Source organism: Trichechus manatus, unplaced genomic scaffold (genome assembly GCF_000243295.1).
Source record: "Trichechus manatus latirostris isolate Lorelei unplaced genomic scaffold, TriManLat1.0 scaffold00099, whole genome shotgun sequence".
NCBI lineage: Eukaryota > Metazoa > Chordata > Mammalia > Sirenia > Trichechidae > Trichechus > Trichechus manatus.
In genome coordinates this window covers 6,865,859-6,893,311 of record NW_004444035.1, presented here as the reverse complement: position 1 = coordinate 6,893,311, position 27,453 = coordinate 6,865,859, and the positions used below count along the sequence as shown (strand labels likewise).

The window sequence follows — 27,453 nt, the reverse complement described above, 5'->3', positions numbered from 1 at the left end:
TCATTCTGGTTCAGACCCCTGCTGAGAATTTGCATTTCTAACAGGTTCCCGGGTGATGCTAATGCTGCTGGTTAGGAACCAGTTCTGAGAACCACCAGTAGAGCGGTGGTTCTCAAAATTTATTATACATAAGAATCACCTAGGGATCTTGTTAAACTGTAGTTTCTGATTCAGTGTATGTGGGGTAGAAATGCAAATTCTCAGCAGGGGTTCAAAGTAGAATGAACCGGTTCGAAGCCCTGGATTAGACACAGGAGCAAGCCCAAACGGGGAGAGATAGACACCGTGTGAAGTTTGCCAGGGACCCAGGGAGACTTTAGAAGAGACAAGGATCTCCCCCCACAGCACACAGAGAGAGCCCTTCCCTGGAGCCGGTGCCCTGAATGCGGACTTCTGACCTCCTGAGGTCACTATGAGTCAACATCGCCTTGATGGCCCCTAATGACCATAACAAGCCTCCTGAACTGTAAGAACATAAATGTGTGTTCTTTAAAGCCACCCACTTGTATTTCTGTTCCAGTAGCCCTTGGTAACTGAAACCCCAGGATTGCACTTTCCTGTGCTTGTGGGTTCAGGCCTGGCCGTATGACTAACTTTGGCCAATGAAATGGGAGCAGTGTGTTGTGTGGTACTTGTAATTCTAAGCAGAAGCATTAAGGGTCAGTGCACACTTTGCCATATCCTCTTATTTTGGCACGGTGATGGAATATTTGAGATGGTGGATGTGCCATCAGCCTGGATCCCCCAGTGACTAGGGTGAGTCTCCCTGCCAACCCATGACGAAAAAAATGCACCTTAGATTAATTTTTTTTTTTTTTTTTTTAAATACTGAGTTTGCATCTGTTAGTGCACCATAATCTATGGGTGCAGATGTTGGTAAATTTGTAGGTTGTTGGCAGAAACCCATATTTTCTCTATAATATGGGAGGTAAGCAGAGAATGAGGGATAAGCTGGTAGGACTGGGAGGTTTAAAACAGTGGATAAAAATTGGAAATAGCTACTGAGAGAATAAGTAATTTGACTTAGGAAACAGAAGCATTGCTTAATCACAGGAATGGCCAGTTAAGTTTGGAAATCACATCTTACTATAACCTTTATTTGACTAGCGTAGTTCAGAAGGAGATCTATAGGGGTAGGAAATGTGTGTAGCTGGACTGATTCAGAGTTGGAGGTTTTCAGGTGGGTAAGATAGAATGGAAAGGAGAGTTTAGGACATGCAGTAGAGTGGATGAAGACGAAGATAAAGACTGTTGGGTGCTGATTGGGAGAAAGAAGGACCCCCCCCCCGGTGAGATCAGAGGACAGGTATACTGGGGGGAGAACAGTAGTGAGAGAGCTAGAAGAATAGGTTTTCGTCACTAGTAAATTTGTATCATTTTATCATTTCAGATGAAACCATACCAGGTGAGACCATGGTGGCCGAAGTAGAGTGGAGATTAAAGTTGCTGGGAATGAGGAGGATAAGGAATTGAAAGGCTAGAGTGTAAGACTGATGGTCCATATGGGCTTGTTCACTCCCCAGAATAGGACGAGGATGGAGGGTCGTGACCAGGGGTTCAGCCGGTGACAGTGACTAATGAGAGCAGAGAATGTTATACTTTGAAGGTGGAGCAGGCCTTTTTAGGTAAGGATGCAGAACTAAGGTACTCACTCCATCCCTGTCCCCAAGTGAAGGTTCAGAACAATGAATGATTTCCATTTTAGCAGCTCTAGGAGTGCTAGCAAAGAGATTAAGGGTGGTGAAACCCACGGGGAGTTGTTCACTGTAGATTAGTTAAGTAAACACAAGTCAGCCCGTGCCTCCCTTGCTTACTGGTTAATCTGCCCCTGTGTGGGTGTACTCGTTTTCTGTTGTGCGTACCCAGTCAGCACATCACTTTCTTATAGTTTCTGTATGCACAGGTCTGGGCATGGTGTAGCTGGATCTCTGCTCAGGGTCTCAAGGCTGGAATTAAGGTGCTATGTTCTGATCTGAAACTGACTGCTCTTCCCAGCTCCTTCAGGTTCTCGGCAGAATTCAGTTCCTTCATGTATGACTCAATTCCTTGTTTTCTTGCTGATTGTCTGTTGGGGGTTGATCTCAGCTCTTTGAGGCCACCCTCAGATCCTAGCCAACTGGTCCCTTCCACAGGCAGTTCACAACATAGCTGCCTGCCTTCTTCCAAGCCAACAGGAGCACCAGCTGACACTCCATCTGCTTTTAACAGCTCACCTGATTAGGTCAGGTCCACCCAGGATGCTCTTCCTTTTGAGTAACTCAGAGTCAGCTGATCAGGAACTTTAATTACATACACAGACCTTTGCCATATAAGGTAACATAATTACAGGAGTCATATTCCATCACATTCAGAGGTCTCGCTCATTCTCACGGGGAGGGAATTATGCAAGCATGTGGATCATTGGGGATTATTTTAAACTTTGCTTCCAAAGTGGGCAAGCCTGTCCTTTTGTATTTTCTATGCTTTTAAATGATGTCTTATAAAATCAGTCTAAATAAGTATGATAATCAGTGTATGTTGTTGTTGTTGTATGCCATCTAGTGACTCCAACTCACAGTGACCCTATCTGATAGAGTAGAGCTGTGCCATAGTGTTTCCCGGGCTGTAGTCTTTACGGAAGAAAATCACCAGGTCTTTACTCTCTCGGAGTTGGTGGGTTTGAACCCCGGACCTTTTGGTTAGCAGTTGAGTGCTTAACCATTGCACTACCAGGGCTCCTTCATAATCAACGTATAGGACAGTTATTATATGAGACATTTAGACATAGGTAGATCCAGCCCAGTATCTTGTCCAGAGTAAGTGCTTACTAAATATTGGTTTACTACTTAGAGTATTAGCAAAATATTTCTCAAGTAACAAGGTCCCCATTAACAAAATTAGGTAGTATTTGGAAAGAGGCTAGTTTATAAATCTAGTAAAAATGAGGAACGATATTTTATAGTACTGAAAAAAAAACTTGGCATTTCTCCATATTAAATTAAACCAGATGATAAAAATTAACTTACCATATTCTTAAAATTTAGATTTTAATTACAAGTAGTCATGATTTGTTAGAATGAGCAAAGAATGGATAAGTGCTGATTTTTTTGGTATGATTTTTTTCAATAAAATTATATGCTAGCATGGTGTGCTATCTGCCAGTTAATGTCTGACTTATGGAGCATGACTCTGGAGGTCATTATTGCAAAAATAGCTGAAGGTTTCCCGTTTTCTCAGGGGCGTCTCTCAATTTGTTGACATTCATATCATTCTTTTTTGAAGTCCCTAATGTCATCATCCTTGTTGATTTTCCTTTTCATACGTCAAGTGTTATAATTCTGACAGATCCTCATTTGTCAGTGGCCTTCCGTGTAATTTGGGCAGTTATCCTGCATCAATTTTTTAAAATCAACTTGATGAAATCCTTCGCCATTTATAAGATTTTCAGTCAAGAATGAGAATGATAAAAAACAGCATGATATGATGCATTAGGATGGATGCCAGGTTCAAATGATGTTGGATGTCTGTATAGGGACTACTGTTCTAAGTGGTGGTTTCATTGGTGAATATAACATAAATAGCCTCTGCCTTTCTCTGCAAGTGTGTGTTTTTCGAGCATACATATTACATACTTCAATGAGGACCCACTGTAGCATGTATGGTACTGAAAACGCCTGTGAAATTGAGATGAGTGACTTGTTTCTGCTTCGGTCGCTGGTAAAGAAGGCCACAGCGTTAGAATAAGGTGTAATGCCTGTTATTCTTGTCCTTCTGTAGGCCTCCTCTCCTCTTCCTCCTCTTTGCTTTCATCTTGACAACTCCCTCCGTTATGACCAGTGGGTAGGCATGTTACCACAGGAGGCTAGTCATGCTACTCATCCCACTTGCTATAATGATGGTACAGGGTCAGGCAAATGAGTTAGGAGTCATTCCCTGGGATGTTTTCCAAATGGAGCTAGCAGAGATTACCTTGCTAATTGGCTTATGAAATGGAAAGGATGTAATTTTAGGTTGAAGTCCCTGGGTGGTGCAAATGGTGAAGCACTCGACTACTAGCTGAAAGGTTGGTGGTTCGAACCTACCCAGAGGTGCCTCAGAAGACAGGCCTGGCGAGCTGCTTCCAAAAGGTCCCAGCCTTGAAAGTCCTATGGAGCAGTTCTACTGTGCACACGTGGGGTCTCCATGAGTTGGAATTGATTCCGTGGCAACTAACAACAACAGTTTTACATTGCCTGTCACTTCTCACATTAAAAACTCTGGTGTACAGAGGCTAAGCAGATACAGAAACAGAAGAGATATTCACTGATTTCAACAAATTTTGGAACATTTTAAAATTTTAACTCTATGCCAGGCTTTGTTCCAGGTGCCGTAGATACAGAAATAAACAAAACATACAAAAAATACCACCCTCATGGAGCTTCTGTGGCTTGAGGGTATGCTGACACCACTAATCAAATTCTTGGATAGAGTTATCCTGAAGCCAGATTTATCTCCATCCTTCCTTGGGTGAGGTAAAGTCCCTTCTTGCCCAAACTAGATTGAATTCGGCTGATGTCATTTTCAAATTAAAGGCTCATTGATTAATATGAAAGATGTTGGTAATTTCTTTTAGCTTTCATTAAGAAGATAACCACAGATGCAAAAATATATAAATAAATTCGGATTGGTGAATTTGGATAAACCTTGTCATGTATTTTTGTATTTTTTTCAGTTTCTGGTAAATGGAGATTCCCTTATCCTTTGTTTTCCACTCACATTTAGTTCTAGACTTTAATCTCATGGTTTTCTGGTTGGCTGCTTTTTTTAGTAGCCAGCTAGACTACTACTATGCAACTATTATTATGTACTATTATATCACTAATGTACTATTATTACACTTATGTAGTAAATGTAACTGTTCAGTAAATATTGTCAAATGGACCTGCTTTAGACTCCATAGGTTTTTTTGGTCAATCTTTGTTGAAGACTATTATGTGATTGCCTATCTAACGAATGAGCAAATTTTGAGAACTCATAAAAAATTAATGCCTTAATTTCTTTTATTACTATTGTATATGGTTAAGACTATGTGAAGCAGAAGTTTATTTATCCTCTTAAAATTATACTGTTGAAATGTCTTTGTACCAGCTGCTTCCATGTTGGCACAGTATCATAGGATAGATAAACCACTGAATTATTTTAGTCACTCAGCTGTTACACCATTCGACATCCATTTATATAGGTTTTTTCTTTTGGTACCTGCTGGAAAATATATGGGCAATTTATTTTCATAGAAAATATAAACTCCTTAAATTTAGACTAGTTGAGGTGAGAATCAGAACGTTTCTTCAGATGAATGTGAAATAACAAATTATAGCATGCTAATGAAACCACACTATACATACAACAAAACCTTTGTTTAAATTATCTCGGAATATCTGTATAATATCCTGATATCTGGGTCATGACACAGGTAATAGCTTCTGGCCAGAAGGAGCCAGATATTTAGAAGTAGGATGGCTATGTAATTTATCATCCAAACCACATCATACTTGGGAGTGAAAGGAGGTGCAGTTAGTCATTTTGCTGAGCTAACAGGAGCCAGCTGGGACTGCGCCTGGGCTAACCAGGGTGTGTGGTCAGCTTACTTAGAGGCAGGGTGGAAAGGTTTTTAAATGGGCATACAGTGTTTAATACATTTTTGTTGATTAGTTAGAATCATTTTTATAGGAACTTCTCTTTCTGTCTCTGTGCTCAGACACCATCTTGCATCTTGTTTATGATGGGCTGTGAGCGTAGCGCTACACAAGGGGTTAGCGTGTTGTTCTGGCTGCCTTAGAGCTGCTTAGTTCTCTGATTTCTAAACTCAGCTTTTAAAGTTTTGTCTTACTATCTCTGTCCTTTTATTAATTAAGAAGAAACTTATTTTCATTAAAATGAAAAGGCTTATTTGCATTGAAGTATTTTTAAATAATAAGATTTGGATTACACCTACAAGTTATTGGTAGAAAGTTTGCTCAAAAAGAGCCCAGAGATTTAAGATAAGCTGTCCACGTTACCGTTTTGTCTTGTTTATAGCTTGTTCATACATTGTAAATCCTCGGTACCTTTCCAAGTACAGTGAAGCTCTGATTTTGCACATGATATAGCTTCCTTGTAATTTGTTCACAAAACACCTTAGCACGTGTTTATTTTCCTAGTGTAAAACAATATTTTATGTATATGTTTATATGTTTTCGTATATGCATATGTACATATTAACCTATTAATTATTGAAACATATCTGTTGAATGTTAACTGATCTTCCTAAGGATGTTGGATAGAAATTGGTTAAAAGATTGTATTCTTTGGTTAGAAATATGCGACAGCTATATTTACAGCATATGAAACTACGTAAATTCAAATAGGGACCTTTCTTTTTTTTCCTCTCTCCTTTTGTTAATCTAAAGAAAACACAGTCTTTTCATTGAGCAGCAACTACCAATAGTTTTGATCCTGGAAGAAGAAATCTGGAAAGACTTTCAAAAGCGTTTAATTAAATCAGGTACTAATATTTGTACTTTGTTGGTGTGATTAAACATAGTTGCAATAAACTAATGATAATGGCTACTGTTAATTGAATTCCTGCTGTATATCATGCTATAAGTGCTTTATAGACATTATTTCATTTAAGTACCACAGCAATCCAGTAAGATGTTATTATATCCTTTTCAAAACCAAACCCACTGTTTTGGAGTCGTACCCAACTCATAGCGACCCTATAGGACAGAGCAGAACTGCCCATAGAGTTTCCAAGGCTGTAAATCTTTTCAGACTGCCATATTTTTCTCCCACGGAGTGGCTGGTGGGTTCAAACCACCAACCTTTCGATTAGCAGCTGAGTGCTTTAGCCACTGTGCCACCAGGGCTGCTGTTAAAGATGAGTTTCAGAGACTCGACATAATTTGCTCCAAGTTATGCAGCTAGCAACTGTGCCAATATTCAAATGCAGATTTGACTTTATAACTGTACCTCTTCATTAACTACTATTGTATCCGTGCTTCTCATGCTGAAGGCTGAGGAGAGTGAATGCCTGCTTCTGGGGAGCTAGAGGTATAGCCCGGAGCCACCCGCTTACTCAAAAGATCATTGTGATCTTATATTTTATCTTAAAACTCAGCGAATTTTGCTCTGTTCCATGGTCTATTTATTATTTTTTAATGTAGTCATTTATTTTTCATACTCTCAGTTGTTGAATGTAATTATTACTTCAGGTTGGTCGCCTTGTTTTTCTTGGCATACTGTCGAGTACCCCAGGGGTGCCTGGGTAGAAGAACTACTCTGAGAAGCAAGGGAATCGGAGCTATACTGCCTTCCAATGGAATCCACACCCAGAATTATTCACAGTTTCAATCAGGCAGGACTTGCGTGTGTGAAGCAGTTAAGCAGTTCCTAAACCCTGTCGTGGCAGCCGCTAGATGGGCTTGCCACACTTCCGTAGACGCGGCTGGTAAGGAGACGAGGAGTCCGGGTGGCTTTAGGTAGTTTACGACTGTTGGCATAGCCGGCAGCGTGGCCTTCATGTTGAAATGGGTTGCCCTTGCCCCGCACCGCCCCACATGGGGGAGGTGCAGAGGTGGCCCAGCTAGACGCTGTGCACACAGTCGGTCTGTGCTCCAGCTGAAGAACCCTGGGTTTGGGCAACCCCTGATTTTTTATAGGGTCTACTAGCTGACCTGTCCAATCTTTGCCCAGCAGGAGGTATTATCTTTATTATTCTGGTCAGGAAGTAAATCTGTCTTCTGACCTAGAGGGAACCCTGTCTCTCACTTCCGAGACTGTTTGTTATGCAGACATCCTCCAGTAGATAGTCTGGAAGAAAAGCTGTCATGAGACATGCAGACGTGGCATAGAGAGCTGTCCCCCCAGAGCATGTAGCTTTCAGCAATTTCAGATGTGAAGGGAAAAGCGCGTCTCTCCACTGAGGGAGCTGGCTAAGGCAATCCCTTCCTTCCCACTTCAGGCCGTTTTGGGTGATGTCTTGTTCTGGAGGTTATTCCAGTACTTTTTTTTTTTTTAAATTCTTTATTCCCTTACTATATGGACTTAATAAGGGAAGTTCAACATTCCTCTGTTTTGGGAGCCACGTTGATTTGAGTTAGCTCCTCTCCCTCCTGTTCTCGTCCCCACCCCAGGATCTATAGAGATTTAACCTGCTGCATTCTTCATGGCTGCTACCAATTAAAAACTAAAATTAAATAACTCATTGCCACTGAGGCGATTCCAACTCACATTGACCCTATAGCGAAGAGTAGAACTGCCCCATACGGTTTCCAGGGAGCGGCTGGTGGATTTGAACTGTGAACCTTTTGGTTAGCAGCCAAGCTCTTAACCACTATGCCACCAGGGCTCCAATCATACAATTACATGTATAAATAAATGTCATAACCAAAACCAAACCAAACCCATTGCCGTCAAGTTGATTCCAACTCATAAAATTGTCAACATTGGTTACATAACGTAGATTATAAAATTGTCTTTGTTCATTGCTCAACTTCTTTTATGTTTTGTTGTCATCTTTTTCTTGTTTATTCTGTAGGATAGCTAGATTTCATCAGACTCTCTCTCTCTTGCTCAGGCTCTTTCCTGTAACTGGAAGATTCTTCTCTACTTCTAGCTGGTACTTAGTGGTGGGCCTGGACAATAGGTATGGTTTAGTAAAACAGCTGCCTCTTAACTCTGTGAGTAATTTCTATGTTGGTAATTCTGCAGATGGCTTCAGGGTTTTTACCCATATTTATTTCCATGAGAACTAAAGTTCACTTTGTAACTAACATTGTCTCATTCTTCTTGAGAGTTTGGGAGAGTTTGTACCACCTTAGAGAAATGGGTCAATCAAACATTGTTATAAGCTGGATGTTACAGTTTGTATGCAGATGGGTTTTCATCTAGGTGTAAATCACTTGGAAAACATTTGTTGGGATCAGCCAGTTAGAACTGAGTAAGCATGTTCATTTTATGCTTTTAATCATAAGGAATGCCTCCTGCTGTAAGACTAACTATCCTAGGGTTATTATATTTTAAGATTATTTTGAAGGGGAAAAGACAGTCTAAACTTTGTGGTTCTTTTTCTGCAGAGCCCCTACTGTTATTTAGAAAATTTTGTATCCACTAGAAGCTTATTTATCAAAACCAATTCACGATTTTTTTTGAATACAGCACATTGTTATTAAAATGTACATTTTATGGGACATATTTTATCAGTTAAATGTATTTTTCTGTAGATGCATACTTTTTTGTATTTAATCATGTATTTTATATTTATAAATAAATTGTTAGGGTCCATTTGTGTTTGATTCATAACACTTTGTTTTAAAAATGGCTGCCTTGTAAAGTGGCTAATATGCCATTAAGTGGACTTGCCAAAGATAGCGGTTAAGCCTCCACAGCCAATAAGTCTTCCACGAAAGGTTGGCAGTTTGAACACACCCAGTGGTACTGCAGAAGAAAAGGCCTGGTGATCTACTTCTATTAAGATTACAGCCAAGAACACCTTACGGAGCAGTTCTACTCTGTAACACACGTCGTGGGTCGGAATCGACTGGACAGAAACTAACAAAAACAACAGCTGGTGTCTAGTTGTTTCTCTAAAATCGCATTGTTTTCCACAGTACCTTAGGCAATGCCACGTGGCTGCCAGTTCTCTTCTCTCTTTTCCTAGACAGAACCTCCGTTCTACTGTCCTGGAGCTGGGGATGAGGGAGATAGTGGCCTTCTCACGGGATAACACCTCCACTCTGAGTAGAAACTGGAAGGGAATGCTAACTTATGGTCTTTTCAGCTTGGCCCTTCAACGTGCCACCACTCATCGTCAGTTTGTGCTCCTGTGGTGGCTTGCATGTTGCTGTGATGCTGGAAGCCATACCACTGGTATTTCAAATGACAGTGGAGTCACCCATGGTGGACAGGTTTCAGTGGAGCTTCCAGACTAAGACAGACTAGGAAGAAGGACGTGCCTGTCAACTTCTGAAAAAATTGGCCAGTGAAAACCGTATGAACAGCAGCAGAACATTGTCTGATATAGTGCTGGAAGATGACCCCCTCAGGTTGGAAGGCACTCAAAATACGACTGGGGAAGAGCTGCCTCCTCAAAGTAGAGTCAACCTTAATAACACGGATGGAGTAAAGCTTTTGGAACCTTCATTTGCTGATGTGGCACGATTCAAGATGAGAAGAAATAGCTGCAAACATCCATTAATAATCGGAACATGGAGTGTATGAAGTATGAATCTAGGAAAATTGGAAATCATCAAAAATGAAATGGAACGCATAAAGATAGATATCCTAGGCATTAGCTGAAATGGACTGGTATTGGCCATTTTGAATCGGGCAATCATATGATCTACTATGCCAAGAATGACAGCTTGAAGAGGAATGGCATTGCATTCATCATCAAAAAGAACATTCAAGATCTATCCTTAAGTACAATGCTGTCAGTGATAGGATAATATCCGTACGCCTACAAGGAAGATCAGTCAATATGAATATTATTCAAATTTATGCAGCAACCACTAATGCCAAAGATGAAGAAATTGAAGAGTTTTTTTTACCAACTTCTGCAATCTCAAACTGATCAAACATGCAGTTAAGATGCATTGATAATTATTAGTGATTGGAATGCGAAAGTTGGAAACAAAGAAGGATCGGTAGTTGGAAAATACGGCCTTGGTGATGGAAGTGACACTGCAGATGGCATGATAGAATTTTGCAAGACTGATGACTTCATCGTTGTAAATATCTTTTTTCAACAACATAAACAGCGACTACACACATGGACCCCACTGGATGGAAAACACAGGAATCAAATCGACTGCAATGTGGAAAGAGACTATGGAGGAGCTCAGTATCATCAGACAGAACAAGGCCAGGGGCTGACTGCGGAACAGACCATCAATTGCTTGTATGCAAGCTCAAGTTGAAGCTGAAGAAAATTAGAACAAGTCCACGAGAGCCAAAATACGACCTTGAGCATATCCCACCTGAATTTAGAGACCATCTCAAGAATAGATTGGACGCATTAAACACTAATGACCAAAAACCAGACAAGCTGTGGAATGACATCAAGGACATCCTGCATGAAGAAAGCAAAAGGTCATTAAAAAGACAGGAAAGAAAGAAAGCACCTAATTGTGCTCCTGAGGAACCTGTACATAGATCAAGAGGCAGTCATTTGAACAGAACAAGGAGATAATTGCATGGTTTAAAGTCAGAAAAGATGTGCATCAGGGTTGTATCCTTTCACCATACTTATTCAGTCTGTATACTGAGCAAATAATCCGAGAAGCTGGGCTCTAGGAAGAAGAATGGGGCATCAGGATTGAAGGAAGACTCGTTAACAACCTGTGTTACACAGATGACACAACCTTGCTGAAAGTGACGAGGACTTGAAGCACTTACTGATGAAGATCAAAGAATACAGCCTTCAGTATGGATTACACCTCAACATAAAGAAGACAAATCCTCACAACTGGACCAATAAGCAACATGATAAATGGAGAAAAGATTGAAGTTGTCAAAGAGTTCATTTTACTTGGATCCACAATCAACATCCGTAGAAGCAGCTGTCAAGAAATCAAATGACACATTGCATTGGGCAAATCTAAAGTGTTAAAAAGCAAAGATGTCACCTTGAAGGCTAATGTGCGCCTGACCCAAGCCATGGTGTTTTCATTCACCTCATATGCACGTGAAAGCTGGACAATGAATAAGGAAGACCGAAGAAGAATTGATGCCTTTGAATTGTGGTGTTGACGAAGAATACTGAATATACCATGGACTGCCAGAAAAACGAACAAATTTATCTTGGAAGAAGTACAACCAGAGTGCTCCTTAGAAGCAAGGATGGCGAGACTACATCTCACATACTTTGGATATGTTATCAGGAGGGATCGGTCCCTGGAGAAGGATATCATGCTTGGTAAAGTAGGGTCACTATGAGTCAAAACCGACTTGACATTTCAGTTGTTTGTACATTTTGGCTATTGTAAAAAGTGCTGCAATGAACATTAATTTATAAGTTTCTGTTTGTGTTCTTCCTGTTGCTTCTTCTGGGTATATATTTAGGTTGGGGATTGCTGGGTCATGGTAGTTTTATGTTCACTTTTTTAAGGAATCCCCAAACTGTTCTCCATGGTGGCTATACCATTTTACATTCCCACCAGCAGTGGATGAGGGTTCCAGTTTCTCCGTAACCTCACCAACACCTGTTGTTTTCTGTTTTTGTTTTTTTTTTAACATTTCCATTCTAATAGGGGTGAGGTAATATCTCACTGTGGTTTAATTTGCATCTCTCTAATGGCTAATGAGCTCTGGTGGCACAGTGCTTAAGAGATCCCCCTGCTAACCAAAAGGTCGGCAGTTGGAATCCACCAGCAGCTCCTTGGAAACCCTATGGGGCAGTTATAGTTATACTCTGGCCTGTAAGGTTGCTATGAGTTGGAATCGGCTCAACCGCAACGGATTGGAATGGCTATTGACGTTGAGCATCTTTCCATGTGCTTGTTAGCCATTTGAATATCCTCTTTGTTAAACTCAGTGTTCAAGTCTTTTGCCTATTTTTTTGATTGGGTTGTTTGTCTTTTTGTTTTTGTAGAATTTTTAAAATATATTTTGGATGTTAGACCCTTATTGTATATATGACTTCGGAAAATTTTCTCCCAACCTGTAGGTTTTCGTTTAACTTTTTTTTTTTTTAGTAAAGTCCTTTGTTGAACAAAAGCATTTAATTTATACAAGGTACCGTTTATCTTTTTTGTCTTTTGCTGCCTGTGCTTTTGTTGTCGTTTCTGATAATACACTGTTAAACACAAAGCCCTGCAGCCAGTCCCCTATATTTTCTTCTAAGAATTTTATGGTTTCAATTTTCACATTTAGGTCCTTGGTCCATTTTGAATTGATTTTTTTTGTGTATGGTGTGAGGCATAGATCCTGATTCATTCTTCTGCACATGGAAATCCAGGTTTCCAAGCACTATTTCTTGAAGAGACTCTTTCTTCCCTATTGAATAGACCTAGCACCCTTGTTGAAAATCAGTTGACCATAGGCGTATGGATTTATTTCTAGACTATTTTTATACCGATACCAGGCTATTTTAATTACTGGTGGCTTTATAGTATGTTTTGAAATCAGGGAGTGTGAGTTCTCCTACTATATTATTTTTTTTCAAGATTGGTTTAAGTATTCTGAAGTCCCTTGCCCTTCCATATAAATTTGAGGATTTTATTTTTCATAGAAAGCTGTTGGAATTTTAATGGGAATTGCATTGAATTTATAGATTGCTTTGTATGAAAAATCTGGTGGCGCAGTGGTTAAGTGCTACGGCTGCTAACCAAAAGGTCGGCAGTTTGAATCTACCAGGCACTCCTTGGAAACTCTGTGGGGCTGTTCTACTCTGTCCTATAGGGTTGCTGTGAGTCAGAATCGACTTGATGACAAAGGGGTTTGGTTTTTTGTTTTTTGTTCTTGTGTACTATTGACATCTTAACTCTATTAAGCTTTCCAATTCACAAACACAGAATATCCTTTCATTTATTTAGGTCTTCTTTAATTTTGTTTAGTAATGTTTTATAGTTTTTTGTGTATAAGATTTTCACCTTGCTGGTTAAATTTATTCATCGGTACTTTATTTCTTTCGATGCTATCGTAAATGCTTATGTTTCCTAAATTTCCTTTTCTGCTTGCTCATTGCTGATATATAGAAACCCAAGTGAATTTTTTGTACTGACCTCGTACCTGTCACTTTTTTGCATTCCCTTATTTGTTCTAATAGCTTTCTTGTGGAATGTTTGGGGTTTTCCACGTATAGGTCACGTCATCAGCAAAAAGGGTTCGCTTTACTTGCTCCTTCCTGATTTGGATACCTTTTTTGTTGTTGTTTTTGTTACCTAGCCTAATTGCGGAGGAGCCCTGGGGCACAGTGGTTAAACCCTTGGCTGCTAATTGAAAGGTCAGTGGTTTGAACCCACCAGCCTCTCCCTGGGGGACAAGACCAGGTGATTTCCTCCTGTAAAGATTATAGCCTAGGAAACCCTATGGGGCACTCCTGCCCTGTCCTATAGGGATGCTGTGAGTTGGCGTCCACTTGATGGCACACCACAGCAGCCTAATTGCTCTGGCTAAGACTTTCAGAACAACGTTGGCTAGCAGTGGCGAGTGGGCATCCCTGTCTTGTTCCTGTTCGAGTGAGAAAGCGTTCAGTCTTTCTCCATGAAGTATAATGCTAGCTGTGGACTTCTCATATGTGCCCTTTATTATATTGAGGAATTTCCCTGCTATTCCAGTATCTTTGAGTGTTTTTATCATGAAAGGACGTTGGATTTTGTCAAATGCCTTTTATGCATTGACTGAGATGATCATGTGGTTCTTTTCCTTTGTTCTGCTAATACGATATATTAACACTGATTGATTTTCTGTGTTGACCTATCCTCGCATTCCTGGTGTAAATCCCATAGGTCATGTTGTACAATCATCTTAATATGTTTTTGGATTCTGCTTGCTAGTGTTCTGTTGAGTACTTTTACGACTGCGTTCATTAGAGATGTTGGTCTGTAGTTTTCTTTTTTTGTGGTGTCTTTGCTTTGGTATCAGGGTAATGTTTTCCTCATAGAATGAATTAGAAAGTGTTCCCTTCTCTTATATTTTTTGGAAAAGTTTGAGTAGGATTGGAGTCTCTTCTTCTGTAAATGTTTGGTAGGATTCGCCCATGAAGCCACCTGGTCCAGAATGTTTCTTTGTTGGGAGATTTCTGATTACTGATTATGCTGGGACCCACTATTTATTCTTGAGTCAATATAGGGAGTTTATATGTGGACTGTTGCCTCAGGATTATAAGCAGTGATAAGACTGCTGGGACGAGAACTCTAGTGTCTGATCCGATCGGGTCGTACACACAAGATACTTACAGTGTTGCAGTTGAAAGCTCTTATTATTTATATGAGGTAAACAGTAAACAGCAAGAACAGATGACTTATAGAAAGCAAGCAGTAAACAACAGGAATATATTTGAGGTAAACTGGTCCCCTCTGTTGTTGTGGGTGCCCCACTTAGCGTCATAGTGGAGGAACCCACTTATGTGTAGCAGGGGACCTGCTCACCCTTCCCAATCTACCCATGTCCGTTTCTGTGTCCCTGGGTGGGCATGCCGTGAACCAGATGCCACCAGGTGTCTCTCTCAGCAGGTGTGTCATCAGGTCAGGTTGGGCGTGACATAGCTGTGTTTGTTCTCTCTCTCGTCTCGACTTTCCTTGGCCAGATCTGGCCCACTGTGTTTTTTTGGTCCAGCTCTCAACCAGCAGCACTGGGACAACCCTGGGCCAGTGCCAAGGTTAGGCCGGCATTACTATAGCTCTAGAGGCAACACTGTTTTATGGGCAACTGCTGCGTGGTGGATGCCCAAGCCTCTGCTCTGTTGGTGACCTCCTGCCCAGAGGTGCCCAGGTCCGTTGGCAACCTCCTGCCTGGAGGTAACCAGCTCCGCTGACAACCTCTTGCCCGACTCTGCCCACCACCGCCATCTGCCCACCTTGTGGTTCCCGCTGCTGTCACCCTTTCTCTGCTGTTTGGCTTTGCTGTGCTTGCTGTAGTTTATCTGGACCTCTGGTGTTACCAGCTGAGTGTTAACAACCCTTGACCTGTGTTACGGCTGTTCTAGGAGGGTCTCAGTGCAGGGCCCCGTGTCTGAAGGACCTTCCACTCCTGGCTCTCCTCAATCAGGAATCCCCATCTTTGCCTCTGCATTCTAGGGTTTTTATAAGTCACTGGGCAGGCCCCCCAGCCAATCCTGGTAAAGGTCAACTACTGGTGGGGACCCCCACCAAACTGTGTAAAGGTGGATCATAAACCAACCAATCATTGCAAGCTGCTTATTTAGATAGGAGACTGACCAATCCCATGCAAGCCACTTATGCAGACAGCAGACCAACCAGTCTTTGCAAGCTACTTTTTTGGATAGCAAACTGACCAATCCTTTAGCAGATTTCGGCCCAATCAGTTATTTTGGGAGAATTATAAGCAGTTAAGCGCTTAGCTGCTAACTGAAAGGTCAACAGTTCGAGCCTACCAGCTGGTTCACAGGAGAAAGATGTGGCAGTTTGTTTCTGTAAAGATTTACCGCCTGGGAAACCTGTGGGGTAGTTCTACTCCGTCCTGTCCTGTAGGGTTGCAATGAGTCGGAATCAACTCGATGGCATCGGGTTTGGTTTTTGGCTTATTAACCCAGGGCAGAAAGGCCACATAAAAGAAACCCATCGCACCACAGTATGTTTCAAGGAATTTGTGTAAACGGTAACTAACAACAGCAACGTATGTGAAATAACAGTTCCATCTGAGTTGGAGAGAGCAGAATAAGCTGGGATAAAATAAAGTTCACACATATCTGTGAGGTTTTAATTATTTTTATTTAAAAAAGAGAAAAAAAACCTGAACATCAGAAAAAAACAAACAGATCTGACTAGTGATAATTGTCATTTCTGTGTGGTGGCTACATGAGTGTTTGTTTTGTTGTTCTTTGTATTTTTCTAAATTAAAACAGTTTCCAAAATTATCAAAAAATTTATAATTATTTTATATAGTTATTACAAATAAATGTTGTAATAAAAAAAGTGATGGTCCAGAGATAGCGTTAGAAGTGGAAAAAAAGGACTAGCTTCTGTTTATTTCAGGTACATATAGGCTACTGAGGTATATAATTACAGAATTGATATTTTATAATTAATGTAAGGGTTTGTTTGCTTTTTGATGTTTTGTTTAGAATGTTTCAGAGTAAGCCTTAGAGTAGTGGTGGTTGATGTTCATGGTAGCAGAATGTAAACTCCCTCTCTGAAGGTGGTTAGGACTATGATACTCTGCAGTAACTTAATAGTTTAAATTTGTCTGTTTCTGGCATCTTTATCACCAGAGAGATCCAACATTTATCTTACTGAACCCAAGAAAATGGTATTATTTTTTGGTTTATATTGGTTTCTTGTTTCTCCTCTCTCTTAATCATTCACTAAATTAGATTTGAAATATCTGGGATTGCTTTCTTCAGTTTCTCAGTAAAGAGCTACATAAAACTCTGGTTATTGAAGAAGAACTTTTGCTGTCTACTCCAGGTCATTTTTACTGAAGTGGACTCAGGTGTTCATCAGTAAAGATGAATGTAGTCGTTACTGTGCAAGTTAGAATGCAATGAAATGCCCTTATTTTCGCAAATAGTAACCTGACCCAAAAGTGAGGATTAGACTGTAGTGAAGTGACTATAGCTTCCAAGAAAGTGGAATCAATCAATAGCTAGGAAGATTATTATAAGAACAGCAAAGAAGCATAGAGTAACTGATGTAACACCGGACTTGTTTCAGACTTCTTAGAGGGAGCAAAATTTCTTCTCTTAGCTACTCCTTTTTGGATATTGTGTTCACTGTCTCTTTTCAGCTGGCAAGGATGGTTGTTATGTTGTTTATAAAGTAATACAGAAGCAGTATAGAAATTCATGAGTAGAAATAAACATAGACCTGTAATCTTCCCTTCTAGAAATAAACTGTTAGCAATTTACTACACATCCTTCTGAAAAAACCAGTTACTGTCGAGGCAATTCTGGCTCGTGGCGACCCGTGTGTTTTAGAGTGGAAATGTGCTTCATACGGATTGTTCGGAAATAAATACATATTTAATATGTATGTAAAATAAATCAATGAATAGGCGCACACATGTATTTTTAAAATATGAAATAGTACTTTACACAGTGTTTTGATGGAGTCTGTGAGTGGCACAAATGGTTAAGCCCTTGACTACTAGTCAGATGGTTAGCAGTTCAAACCCACCTAGAGGTGCCTCGGAAGACAGGCCTCGTGATTTGCTTTCAGAAGGTCACAGCCTTGGAAACCCTATGGAGCAGTTCTACTCTGCACACGTGGGGTCGCCATGAGTTGGAATTGACTCGACGGCAATTAACAACGACACAGGTACTATGACTTCTTTAAAGATTGTACCAACATATCTCCATATTGTCCCTTAATATGGTTTTAATTTACACTTTATAGTGATTATTTTGATATAATGTATTTATACACGAAACGAAGTAAAATGATTTTGTAATAAATATTTTTACTAAATGAATATTAACACTAAATATGGTAGCTTACATGCAGACTGCTTCCTAGTTTTTATGACCAGCTTTCACTCTTGCTGCTCTCTGTAACCATAATAGCAAATGTTTTGCACGCGGTAATTCTCCTGCCACAGTGGATGGGGAGAGATGGTATGATGTTTTCTGTACATGGAGACTGGTGGAAACAATTTTAGGGGGTCAGGACCAGGGGACCTGTCACCTCTGAAACAGCTGTGTTAATTCTGTTTCTGCATTTCCAGTAAATTGTTCCATTACTTAATTAACTAATTATTACTTAAGTAACTGATGATAAAGTAATTAATATACAGGTATTTATGAGACAGGCTCTGGGCTGGTTACTGGGGACACAGTGATGAATAAGACTTTTTGGACTTTAAGGAACTTCTAATTTAGTGGTAGAAGCTAAAAGTAGCTGATAATAAGCAACTTCTTTTAAAAACTCTAGCTATAAAATAATACACATTAATAAAAAGCAAAATAGAACTGTTCAAAGATGAGAGTAAAATGAAAAATCCACTAAAAAGTTCACCATTCAGGAACCATTGTTGTTAACATTACACGAATTTCAGTTTTTCCTCAACACTTTATTATGAACAGTTTCAAACATACAGGAAAGTTGAAATGGTTTTACAGTGAATACTCAAATACTCACCACCTAGATTCAACAGTTAACATTTTACTGTACTTGTTTTATCATATCTGTTCATCTTATCTGTCAATTAGCAGTCCATCTTTTTCAAGTATTTTTTTTTTATTGTAGTTTAAGTGAGAGTTTACATTTCAAGTTAGTTTCTCATACAAAAATTTATACATACATTGTTATGTGACCCTAATTGCTTTCCCCAGACTGTGACAGCACACTCTTCCTTTCTACCCCTGATTCCCCATGTCCATTCAGCCAGCTCCTAACCCTCTCTGCCTTCCCATCTCACCTCCGGACAGATGCTGCCCATCTAGTCTCTTGCATCTACTTGAGCTAAGAAGCACACCCTTCATGAGTATCATTTTATGTCCCACAGTCCAGTCCAATCCCTGTCTGAAGTGTTGGCCTTGGAAATTGTTTTAGTTCTGGGTTGTCAGTTCTGGGGTTCTTCCAGTCTCAGTCAGACCATTAAGTCTGGTCTAAATGTATTTTCAAGTAAGATGCAGACATCAGTGTCCTTCCTCCCCTTCAACATGTGTATCACTGTTTTTTAAACAATGTTATTTTAATTAAAGCCTGTATTGACTGTGTACTGTAAAAGATTCAGAAATTTTGTACTCTTAACATTTCTTTCCTAATTCTCTTCCCCATCTCTAAAAATTTGATGAATTTATGTGTTGTAAGTCTTGAGTGGCCATGTAAGATCCATTTTTACGAGAGAAAGGGATTGCTATTAATAATTATTCAGGGACAGTAAGACCCTTGGGACTTCTTAGGCAAACCTGTATGGTCAGACTTGCCTATAAACATCATTGCTGAGTTGTTTAGTCTTAGTTTGACATTAAAATGTATTTACAGTCAATAGATGAAATCCTTCCCATTGAGTCTTTTACCATAACTTCTCTTCTTCTTAGTTCTTTATTTTGGTTCACCTCTTGGTTGTATTTTATCTTCAGGTAGTTTCCCTCCTCCATGAGGGTCTATTTGTACTGAATTCCTTAATTTTTTGCTTTCTTTGTTACCTTACATTATCTTTGCACTTTTTATAAACAGTACATTTCAATATTCTTATGGATTGAATTGTGTCCCCCAAAACGATATCCTTAAGCCCTGCTGCCAGTACCTGTGAATGTGACCCTCTTTGGAATTGTAGGGTCTTTGAAGATGTTACTAGTTTAACATGAGTTCATACTGGAGTCGGGTGGGTCCTAGTCTAGGCTGAGTGGTGTCTTCACTAAAGAGAAGAAGAGACCCAGAGACGGACAGAGGGAAGACGGCCACGTGAAGGTGGAGGCAGGAGGGAGTTATGGGGCAGCTGCAAGCCTAGAAAATACCTGGAGCTGTCCGACGCTGGGGAGACAGGAAAGGACCCTCCCCTCGAGCTTTCAGAGAGCTCATGGCCCCGCTGACACCCTCAATTCAGCGTTCTAGCCTCCTGCTGTGAGATGATGGATTTTTGTTGTTTTAAGCGCCCCACTTAGTGATACTTTGTTACCGCAGCGCTAAGGAACTAATACAAGTAAAATACCAGTTGCCATGAGTTGATTCCAACTTGTGGCGACCCTGTATGTTGTCTAGTAGAACTGCGTTCCCTAGGGTTTCCAGTGGCTAATTTTTCGGAAGTAAATCACCAGGTGTTTCTTTCGAGGCATCTCTGGATGGCCTTGAACCTCCAGTCTTTTGCTTAGCAGCCAAGCGAGTTAACATTTGCACCACCCAAGAACTCCAAATAAAATATGGTAAGTGGTATTATAGGGATAAATGGAACAGTAGGAGCATCTCACTTTCCTTTGCTGGCCCGAGGTTAGAATATTGTCTCACATATTACTCAATTTCTTCCACATAAAGCCCCACATAAGAAGTTTTTGTGGAGATTTTGGTGACCCTAAATATTAGAGGTCAGTAATGCAGATTTCAGTCAGTAGAATTTTAACAGTATGTCTTTTATACAAAATAACCAAAGGAAATATTTTGTTCTTCTTAAAAGAAACTTTGCTTTCAAATGGTAAGAGAAAGTCACTTGGTAGACCAAGTCTTATTTAAATGTTGATGAAAAAGATGTTGGAAAACTTTTAAAGTATATTTAAAGCTTTGCTCTTGGCTTTTTTTGTGTTGGATTCTATTTAAATTTTCTTGGTTTTAATAATTTAACTGTCACTGATTTTACTGATTTGCTTGTGTGGTTTAAGAGTGAACTTGCTGAAAAAAATCATCTCTCAATTCTGCAATTTATGAATAGTTAATGTTTTTGCTTTTCCATATTCTTATGCTAAATTTTTACTTCAGCTGTAGCACATAATATGTTGCCATAAATAGTGAAGAGTTATATATAGTGACTTCTAGAACAGTACAGGTTATTTTATGATACAGTGTATTATTATAATAGGGTCCCTGCTATACTTGTTTACACTGGTAGTGGCTGTCTTGCCTGGATCCATGCTCCCAAGGGAGTAAGGCCAGATGGCCATGTACAGCTGCAAGTAGATTTTCCTCTCTGCTGTTACGACTGGTGTGATTCTTTGTTTCAGTACCTGTTTGAAAATGAGATATTTATTTATACGATAATAAATATCCAATAGGTGATATGAAAGAGTTTGAGAAGGGTAGTGAAGGAAACTAATGTAATAGTGGAATAAAAATGAGATGCTCATTTAGCCCATTTTATGACTATCCCTTATTAGAATGGCTTCACATCTGAATCCTTCAGAGAAAATACCAGGGCCCCCGTTCTGATGCTGTTTGTTGACAGGAGGGTATTGTACGTAAACGATTCTGTAGTCTGGCTGTTAAATCCCAGTCACTGTCCAATTTATAATCTCAGTCTCAGGACTTGCTTCCTTCTTCATCTACACCTTTAAGAGATTTATCTGATTCTGGCAGTAAGTGGACCTTTGGGTGGTACACATGGTTAAGGGCTTGGCTAGTAACTGAAAGGCTATACCCAGTGGCGCGTGGGAAGGAACGCCTGGCGATCGGCTTCTGACAGCTCTCAGCCAGGAAAACGCTGAAGCACAGCTCTGCTCTGCGACACACAGGGGCCACTGTGAGTCGGGACTGACTCTGTGGCAACTGGTTTGGTGTTAGTTTTTTAATGACTAAATGATGTCGAACAGCTTTTCATGAGCTTGTCAGCCACTTGTATATCTGTTTTTGAGAAATGTCTATTTAGATTCTTTGTCTGGTTTTGAATCGGGTTGTCTTTTTTGTTGTTCAGTTTTGAGTTCTTTATATATTCTGGATACTGGACCCTTATCAGATACATGATTGGCACATTTTTTTTTCTCATTCTAGAGGTTGTCTCTTCACTTTGTTGCTGAAGTCCTTTGATGCACAAACGTTTTTAATTTTGTGAAGTCCAGTTTATTTTTCTTTTGTTGCAGGTGTTTTGGTGCCATATCTAAGAATCCATTGCAAAATCCAAAGTTGTGAAGATTGATAAATATGTTTTCTTCTAAGGGTTTTATAGTTTAGCTCTTATACATAGGCTGTTGATCCATTTTGAGTAAATTTTTGTATGTAGTGTAAGTTAGGAGTCCAACTTCATTCTTTTGCACATGGATATCTAATTATCCCAGCACCATTTTTAGAAGAGAACATTCTTTTCCCTTTGAATGGTTTTGACACCCTTGTCAAAAATAAATTGGCATAAATATATGGGTTTATTTCTGTACTCTCAATTCTATTCCATTGGTCTGTATGTCTGTTTATGTAAGTGCCATACTGTTTTGATTACTGTAGCTTTTCATGAAGTTTTGAAATCAAGAAGTGTGCATCTTCCAGCTTTGTTCTGTTTTTTTTCCAAGATTGTTTTGGTTGTCTGGGGTGCCTTACAATTTCATATGAATTTGAAGACTGGCTTTTCCATTTTTGTAAAAAGACTGTTGGAATTTTTTATTGGAATCACATTGGCTCTTTAGACTGCTTTGGGCAGTATTGCTATTCTAACAATATTAAGTCTTCCTATCCATGGACATGATTTCTTTTTTTTTAAATTTAGGTCTTTAATCATCTTTCAGCAATGTTTCATAATTTTCAGTGTATAGTCTTTCACCCCCTTGGTTAAACTTCTTTGTAGATATTTTATTCTTTTAGATGCTATTGTAAATGGAATTGTTTTATTATTTTCCTTTTTGGAAATTATACTATGTCAAATAATTTTTGGTTTGATTAGTGTATTTTGAGTCTCTCACCTTTTCACCTTTGAACAAAATAATGGTTGAAGTTTTCTGAAACTGTGCAGATTATGTTTCCTGTAACAATACCATGATTTGCAGAGTTCTTAATTGATTGACTTCGTTTGAATCTTTACTTTCAGTATGGTGTGTGTAGGCTGTGCATTTTATGTTGTTGATAAAAACGATGTACTTTTACTGTTTGTTGTGTAGCTCACTGTCATCGTGTGAGTTTTCTCAAGCTGTTGGTGATCTTTGCTGTAGTGAACAATCAGTTTATAAAGTAGATGAGGTGGCTTAGTGCTTAATCACTGATATTTTGGTTTCTAGAAGCTGTAATTGTCTTTTATATTTTATTTTTATTCAGCGTTCACATTGACTCAGGAGCCTTATTTCTGCCAGAATCTATGAAACATACTTGACAGCTTGCAAGTAGGGTAAAATCTTTGACCCTTCACAGTTATTTCGTGTTTTGATAACTGCATATTGATGTAATGTAATTACGTGATTATCTAAACAAGAAAAATAGAGTAAGATTATTTTAGAAATTTAAAGAGTAGTGAAAAGAAACTGTTGTGTTTAATGAGAAAAGTATCCTAAAAGTATACTAAAATATTAAGTATTTTTGGTATTTTTCTGCCTTTTTCTTATTGATTTCTAGCGTTTTGTATATAATCTGCATACAAGTCGTTTGTCAGATTAAGTATTGCAAATATTTTTCCCACTGTATGAGAAACCACAGCAAGTTCTACTTGACAAGCTTCATAGCCCAGTAAGGTCCTTGACATTGACCTTGACCCATAACTGTGCTGTTCTTCCTGATGGAGAGAGAACCTGGTGTGTGTGTGTGTGTGTGTGTGTGTGTGTGTGTGTGTGTGTGTGTGAAGATTTGCATGAGTCCCATAGGTTATAGAATATAAAAACTAAAATGCCTTAGGAAAGCGGTCATAGTATATAAATTCAAAAGCAACATTCTTCTATTAACATGATAAAAGTGGATTCCAAGCAGAATTGCTTTTGATGGTCATAAAAAAGAAAGTGGCAAGCAGTATTTTACTTTAAAAATCCTTGTCAGATAATGCTAATATCATCCTGGTATTGGCATAAGTTGATCGTCTTTTCCCATTCAGTTTGAGATGTTCCTGGTTCTTCGTATGGTGAGTGATGTTTGGATTGAGGGCTGATCATTTTAAGTATTATTTTATGAGACCCTGGTGGCATAGTGATTAAGAGTTTGGCTGCTAACCAAAGGGTCAGCATTTCGAATCCACCAGCCGCTCCTTGGAAGCCCTATGGGGCAGTTCTACTCTGTCCTGTAGGGTCGCTATGAGTTGGAATCGACTCAGTGGCAATGGGTTTTTTTTAGTTTTGTTATGAGACTGTGGCTGTTTTAAGAGGCTTTCTCTGACACAGTTCCTCCAGGGAGAGAGGGGCACAGCCTCACTCCTGCGAGGCGGAGGTGGCTTCTGTTGACGTCTGGTGGACGGGGTGGGGTTCCCGGTTACTGCTGGGTGGGAGGAGGACTTCTAGCTCCCCACTGTCAGTTCCGGCAAGTCGATTCGGACTCTTGGGACCCCATGTGTGTCAGAGTATAACTGTACTCGTAGGATTTTTTTTTTCCCGGAAGTAGATCACCAGGCCTTTCTTCTGAGGTGCCTTTGAGTAGACTCAAACTCCAGCCTTTCAGTTAGCAGATGACTATGTTAACCGTTTGCAGTACTCAGGGACTTCAGCTCCCCACCAAACCAAAAAACTCATTGCGGTTGAACCTATAGGACAGAGTAGAACTGCCCAATAGGGTTTCCAAGGGGCGCCTGGTGGATTTGAACTGCCGGCCTTTTGGTTAGCAGCTGGAGCACTTAACCACTACACCAGCAGAGTTTCTGTCTAATACAGCCCTGGCAGCGTTACCTCCTTGCTGCTCCCTTGTGGCGTCCACTGACACAGTGAGATGAGAGGGCTGGCCTCACTGCTGTCTTCTAACTGTACCCTAACGAGAAGGTGGGGGGGGGGGCACGTGGAAATCCTGGCTCCCTCTGCTGCCACCGTGTCGGGGGTGGCCCGCGCAGGGAGGGCAGGCGTTGAAGCCCTCCACGCAGCCTTTTCTAGTGAGTTTGGTTGGGGGGCTGCAGTGTTTTCCTGTGGTGTTTGACTGGAGTGGTTACTGTGTAAGAGTTTATCTTGCTCTGCTGCCGCTTTCCTCACCCTGTGGGTAGACAGAGCAGGCTCTTTCCAGGGCCTTTTGTCTGCTGCCATCGGTGTTCCTGGCTTGTTAGCCTCTGCAGCGACCAGCCTGGGAAATACCAGGAAGGAGCCTGAGGAGCCTGAGGAGCCTGAGGAGCCGCTGTGTGGTCCCTCTGGCCCGACGGCCCTAGCTCCTCTCCTCCTCCTCCTCTGCCTTACGCTCCTAGTGTGCCTTTTTTGTTTATGTTAATGATGAATTTTAAGCTGCATTTAGTGGAAGGATTAGGGAAAAGTACATCTATTCCATCTTTCTGGAAGTGGACACAATTGTTTTACTTCTCATGAAATTATTAGGAAAAATTTTTATTTTTTATGCATGTTTGATCACTTAACAATGAAATATGTTATGCATATATGGCCACTTAACAATGAATATATTCACCACAGTGGACTTTTCACAGAAGTTCATTTTGGGTAAAATACAATCTTATATAATTTTGTTTACAGGAAATACAAACTAAAGGATTTTAACCCTGTATTTAATTCCAGAACCTTTTAGCTGAGAAAGTAGAACAGCTGATGGAGTGGAGTTCCAGACGCTCAATCTTCCGAATGAATGGTGATAAATTCCGGAAATTTATAAAGACACCACCTCGAAACTATTCTATGATTGTTATGTTCACAGCTCTTCAGCCCCAGCGGCAGTGTTCTGTGTGCAGGTAATTTATGTGTTTGTTAACTTTTAGAGATTGTTATCCCAGCCGTATGTATTTATTTTATGATACATATGTGTAAGAGAAACAATCGTTTGATGTTGTTTCAGGTATAACTATGTGCATTTAAAAATAAGCTCAAAATCAGTGTATTCTAGAAAATGACTTTGGTCGACTGATATTCTTTTATTGAGGACATGTAAAATATTTATTGACCAATTACACATATAATCATGAAAACAGATTTATGCTATCTATATGCCCTGCATAAAGGTAAAATATATGATTCAGGCAGTGCTTTGTAATGCACCTAATTATAGCTTATGGGGAAGGAAATACCCGCCCCCACCCCCACCTAAACATCTTCTATTTTAACAGTTTAGTAGGGAGGACTCACTTCTATTCAGGGAAGTCCATTTACTGAGTTTTCTTTATATATTCTAGATACTAGTCCTTTGTCAGGTATGTTGTTTGCAAATACTTTCTCTCAGTCTGTATTTTGCCTTTTCCTCCTTTTAAGAGGGTCTTTTAACTGGAATATTTTCTCTCCCTCCCCACCTTGAAGATAACATTTCATACAGTAAAGGCACTGACCTAGGCCAACCCTCAAATCTGGATATAGAATGACTCCATCACTCCTGAAGGCTCCCTTATTGCTCCTATCCAGTCAAAATCCATAGCATGTAGGCAACCAGTAGCCTGGCTTTTATCACCATGGATTAGTTTTGCCTCTTGGGAATTTTATATAAATGGAAGCATACGGTTTTTTCTCTCAACTTAGTGTTTTTAAGACTCATCTGTCTTGTTGGATATATCAGTAGTTATTCTTCTTTTGTTGCAGAGAAGTTTTTTCCTGTACGAATATACTGGGAAACCCTGATAGCATAGTGGTTAATAGCTAGGGCTGCTAACCAAAAGGTCAGCAGTTCAAATCCACCAAGCATCCCTTGGAAACTCTATGGATAGTTCTACCCTGTCCTATAGGGTCGCTGTGAGTCGGAATTGACTCGATGGCAATGGGTTTGGTTTTTTTTAATCTTTATTAATATACTAGTGTTTTATTCATTCTTCTGTTGATGGGCATTTGGTTGTTTTTGACTATAATGAATGAAGATCTTATAAATGTTCATGCACAGATCTTTTGGGCACATATGTTTTTCTTCTTTTGGGTAGATAAGAGTATAATTGCTAGTTTGTAAGGTAGGTAGTTATTTAACTACATGAAATTGGCAACGTTTTCCAAAGTCAGATATATGTATTGTAAATATTTTCTCTGAGAGCATTTTTGAAGAACTGTTTAATTATGATGAAGTCTAGTTTATCAAATTTTTGTTATAATTAATGGTTTTTGAATCCTGATAAATCTTTGCCTATGGTCAGGATATAATGTTACCCTCTAATGTTTTCTTCTAGCAGTTTTATGGGTAGCATTTGTGTCTTGGCCTCACTCATCTCTGATTAATTTTAGTGTATTGTTTAAAGTGTGGGTTAAGGTTCAGTTACTTCCTCATATGTTCATTCTGTTACAGCACCACTGTTGAAAAGACTTCTCCTTTTCCCATTTCATTGTCTTTACTTTAAAAACAAACAAACACAGTTGACTGTCTGTGTGTGGGTCTGTTTTTCTAGTGTTAAATA

The 27,453-nt window shown here is 39.7% G+C and overlaps 1 protein-coding gene across 2 annotated transcripts in view; it reads left to right on the top strand.

Annotated features, from left to right (window-relative positions):
* The window catches only part of TUSC3 (tumor suppressor candidate 3), a 180,857-nt gene that overhangs the window by 11,616 nt on the left and 141,788 nt on the right, over positions 1 to 27,453 (top strand). For both annotated transcript variants that reach the window (XM_004382789.1, XM_004382788.1), the window contains exon 2: positions 25,652 to 25,821. In XM_004382789.1, the coding sequence (XP_004382846.1) occupies positions 25,652 to 25,821 (170 nt within the window). The remainder of the gene's footprint in view (positions 1 to 25,651; positions 25,822 to 27,453) is intronic.